General features: G+C 32.7%; 1 protein-coding gene across 1 annotated transcript in view; it reads right to left on the bottom strand.

Moving 5' to 3' along the window:
* LOC106474993 (fibrillin-1-like) overlaps positions 1–4,056 on the bottom strand; it is a gene marked incomplete at both ends in the record, with an annotated part of 31,385 nt that extends 27,329 nt beyond the window's left edge. Inside the window, 2 exons of the mRNA XM_022403236.1 lie at positions 3,274–3,429; positions 3,931–4,056. Coding sequence (XP_022258944.1) covers positions 3,274–3,429; positions 3,931–4,056 — 282 coding nt within the window. The remainder of the gene's footprint in view (positions 1–3,273; positions 3,430–3,930) is intronic.
* Between the last annotated feature and the right edge of the window lie 299 nt (positions 4,057–4,355).

Here is a 4,355-nt window from a genome sequence, read left to right as displayed (position 1 = left end):
GTCATACGAACTTCATTCGGATCAAGGCCATAACTTTGAATCAGCTGTGTTCCATGAATGCTGCAAGTTGTTTGGTATACGAAAGACCAGAACAATGCCACTTCACCTACAGTTTGATGGGATGGTAGAAAAATACAATTGGACACTGGGACAGGAATTGGCAAAGTTTTGTTATAGCCGTCAAGATGACTGGGATGTCTTACTCCATCCACTGTTGATGGCCTATAGAACAGCAGAGCATGAAGCCACTGGATACATTCCAGCAAAGTTGATGTTTGGTAAGGAACCTTCGTTGCCAGTGGATCTGATAACAGGACGCTTATCTTATGAAGAGTAGCCTGAAAATGTGTCAGAGTTTGTGAAAGTGTTATCTGAAAGGATGGATGATATTCATCATCAAGTCCATTCCAACTTGAAAACGTCTGCTGATTCGATGAAGCTATGTTATGATAAGAGATCTACTGAAGTCAGCTTTGTACCAGGAGACAAGGTGTGGTTGTATAATCCCAGGAAGACCAATAGGAAGTCTCCTAAGTTGTCTTCTCCATGGGAAGGCCCATATGACATAGTGGATCATCTCTCAGACGTGACTTTCCGAACAAAATGTGGTCGCCGCGGTAAGCCAAAGGTGGTGCATGCCAACAGACTTTGGCATTATTACGGTCCTGGTCATTTCAGTTGGAACGAAGTTAACAATGGAACAAATGATGCTGCTGAAGACGTGTCACCTGAAAAAGCCACTGTCGAAGAAGAAACTCTACTCGGTTTTGAGAAGGGAAATGGTGAAGCCCTTAATGAAGTTACTACCACTGATGTGACTATTATCGATAATAGGACATTTCTTGATGGAGTAGATGAACCCCACGTGAAGCAGAAGCCAACAAGATGGAGACCAGTATGGAAGAAGATACATCCCATAACATTATGAGACTTTGTTGAATTTTAATTTTGTGTTTTTAAATTCTGTCCATTTAATTAAGTTATTGTTAATCATCTATTGGTTTCATGTAAGTGGCTACGAACAATACTAAAAAGGGGCAGTGTTACGACAGCGGAAGTCACGTGACACTTGTAACACGTAATGAGATTCTAGAAGGATCATGTCTGTTCCTGGCAACTCTAGTCTTTTCTACGTGTCCTCTATTTTTTGTATATATAAGCCGGCAAATGAAGTGATGGCATTGATAATTGCACACAGACAGAGACAGACAATTGAGTCAAGCGCGGTAGTGACTAAGTAAAGTGCGTGAATTGTTGTAAATTATAGCATGTTTTAAAGTTAAAGGGACTGTGGAAATTATATATATTGCAAAGTTGTATTGAGAAAGAATAAACTAGTTTTATTTAAGAAAGGACTTGTATCGCTAATGTCTCATCTGAAAGAAATTATACGGGAAATTAACAAACAACCAGAGATGTAACACCAGCTTCAAGTTTCAGAAAACTATTCAAATATTAAAATGTCTTTTTGTTTTTTTACTGTGTTCCTAAAAATTAATCTGGCAATGGAAGAGTTGTTTATTTATAAATGTTACAATGAAAGAATTAAGTGCAACTTTATAATACATAAATCCTAACTTTAGGAGTTAGAAGTCTAGCACAATATTTTTCAACCTAAACACAAAACTAGCGAAACTTACTCTAATACAGAAGAGACAGAAAAATTCAGATCTTTAATATGGAACAATTAAATATGTGTCTTCTACACAAAAACACTTTAAGCTACAATTTGAAAGGAATGATCTGTTCTCACTGAATTGCTGGATTCAAATTTCTGGTGTTAGTCAAGCTTTCTTTGACTTAGAATTGTGAACTTCAAATACATATCAATCACTCTTTACCCATATTCAATCTAACTATGGAAGAAAACAGTTAATGTTTACAAGTTTAACACTAACTAGTACTTTTATTCTACAGTCTTAACCCCTATTTCTGGACATTAAACTCCACAAAATTTTTCACTGACTGACTACATTCACATAAGAACCAGTTTTAATACACTGTACTTAAAATCTCAGTTGTTTTGTTTTTCTTTTTTTTGGGGGGGGATTAGCTTTAGTGCAAAACTACAAAATTACTTATCTGTGTCACATATATTGTGGGGATTAAACTTTTACTTTTAGCATTATAAGCTCTGAAGCTAATCACTGAAGCATGGGAGACTTTCTTTGTTCTAAAACAGCTTAAAAATAGAATGAATTATTGACTATTATAGACACTAGTTTATTATTCATCTACCATACTCTCTTCTTAATTAAGAGAACAGCTAATACCATAATACCAATGTGTAACTCTAATTTAAATACAATAATCAAACTAAGTATAATCTTAAGTATCGAATAATAATAATAGTGCTATTCTTACTTCCCTACTAAATTTCTCACAACAACTATCTTTAAGTTTAAAACCTTACATTAAACTTCTATCATACTGAACTATTTCTACTCTGCACAGTAACACTCTATAAAAAATTTCTATTATGGTCAAGCATTATGCTATAATATACATATTTCATTAAACTTATATTTAAGGTAATATTGCCAACATAGAGTGATATATGAAGTTTAAAACAAGTGCTTATTGAAATAGTTCCTCTAGTTTCAATACATTAACAAGAACATGTTTAATAAAGAGCATAATATTACATACTATGATAGATATATGCCACCACAAATCATTTAGTAAAAATGGGCAATTTTAAATCCAATTGTTTGAAAGTATTGTTACGTCTCCGTTCGTTAGTTAATTTTCCGTAAATTCGTTCCGACGAAACTTTAGCGACACAAGTCCTTTCTTAAATAAAACTGGTTTATTCTTTCTGAATATAACTTTGCGATACACTTGATTTCAACAGTCGCGTTATAACAAACGTCTCCCGTGCTCGACTTCAACAATACTCAGTTCAATTACACACTCTCTGCCTGCAGTTCAATTACTCATTTCAATTACCCATACATCCCGTTACGTTGTGACCATCTTATATATACCAGCTTACCCCAATCTAGTAGTCTCCCGACAATTCACGAAGGAACAGGATATTTCTAGAAGGAGGTGACGTGATACTAGTCACGTGACCTCGCTGACGCAACACTATCATATCACTATCTATTTGAGTGTTCCTGTTCAGTAAAAATATATCTGATTATTTTAATCAGAAATTAATTCATAAAAAGTTAAAAAAACAATGTGAAACAACAAAAGAAAAACATTGCATAAAGAATTATTAGTCTAATAAGTACTAAAACCCAAATTAATTCAACACTCCTGACTTACTAGACCCAGGCAATGGACATACTTCACAAGGAACTGTTCCCCATCCTTTACCCATGCCATCACCACAGCAACATTCCATTTTTGATAAATTAAATGGAAGTGGGATTCGACACCGACCATTTCGAAATTCTGTATAACAGCTGCCTTGCCTTGTATCTAGAAATAAAGAAAAAATAATTGAAATGACACATTGAAGAAACAGTGCTTGCTTTCTGATTTACACAATATTCTTTATTCAAAAACAATGGTGCCTAACTCATTTATTTACTGGAAAGTGAGTCTAACATGTTAAAAAATAGCCCTTTTTTAAAGAAAAGATGTTTAAAAACTTCCATACTTTTTTATTAAAATTAAAACTTTTAAATGTATAAGTTGAAGGAACTTTTACTTTATTAATAAATGAAATCTTTAAAAAAAAGACATTATTTGATACTAAAAAACATCTTAATAATTACAATTAAGATTTATATACTGCTTAATCAATGATAGAAAAAAGTTTCACCTCTTTCGACTTTTTAAATTTTTAAAGTAAAAACAGGTTTAAAAATTAGTTACATAAAATTATTTTTCATCACAGTTTATTAAAATATTAAAATTCATAGATGCTCAGCTGTTATTCATTGGAATCCTTTATTACTTGAAATTCCTATTACTTACCAAAGCAGATTTTCAGGTCTGGACTTGGAACAAAGCCACGATCACAATTACAGTAATAACTGCCCTCAGTGTTCTGACAACGTCCATGATTACAGATATCTGTCTCTACTAAACATTCATTGATATCTAAAAAAATCAACAATGAATATTACACATAATTTACTTCAATTTTATTAACTCTACTTACCATCAATTATATATATGTAATTCTAAAAAAAGGAAGCAATGTAGTAAACAGACCTATGGATACTACTTCTATTAGAACATTCTGTTAGGTATCTGGTCGTTTGTTAATTTCCGGTATAAATTCTTTCCGAGGAAGTTCAGAGATACAAGTCCTTTTTTTTTTAATTAAAACTATTTTATTCTTTCTCGATAAAACTTTGTAATACACAAAATTTCTGCAGTCACTTTAAATTTAACAA

This window comes from Limulus polyphemus, unplaced genomic scaffold (assembly GCF_000517525.1).
Source record: "Limulus polyphemus unplaced genomic scaffold, Limulus_polyphemus-2.1.2 Scaffold7942, whole genome shotgun sequence".
NCBI classification, from domain to species: domain Eukaryota; kingdom Metazoa; phylum Arthropoda; class Merostomata; order Xiphosura; family Limulidae; genus Limulus; species Limulus polyphemus.
Note: the sequence above shows the minus strand (reverse complement) of the source record. Positions and strands in the feature narration are given on the sequence as shown.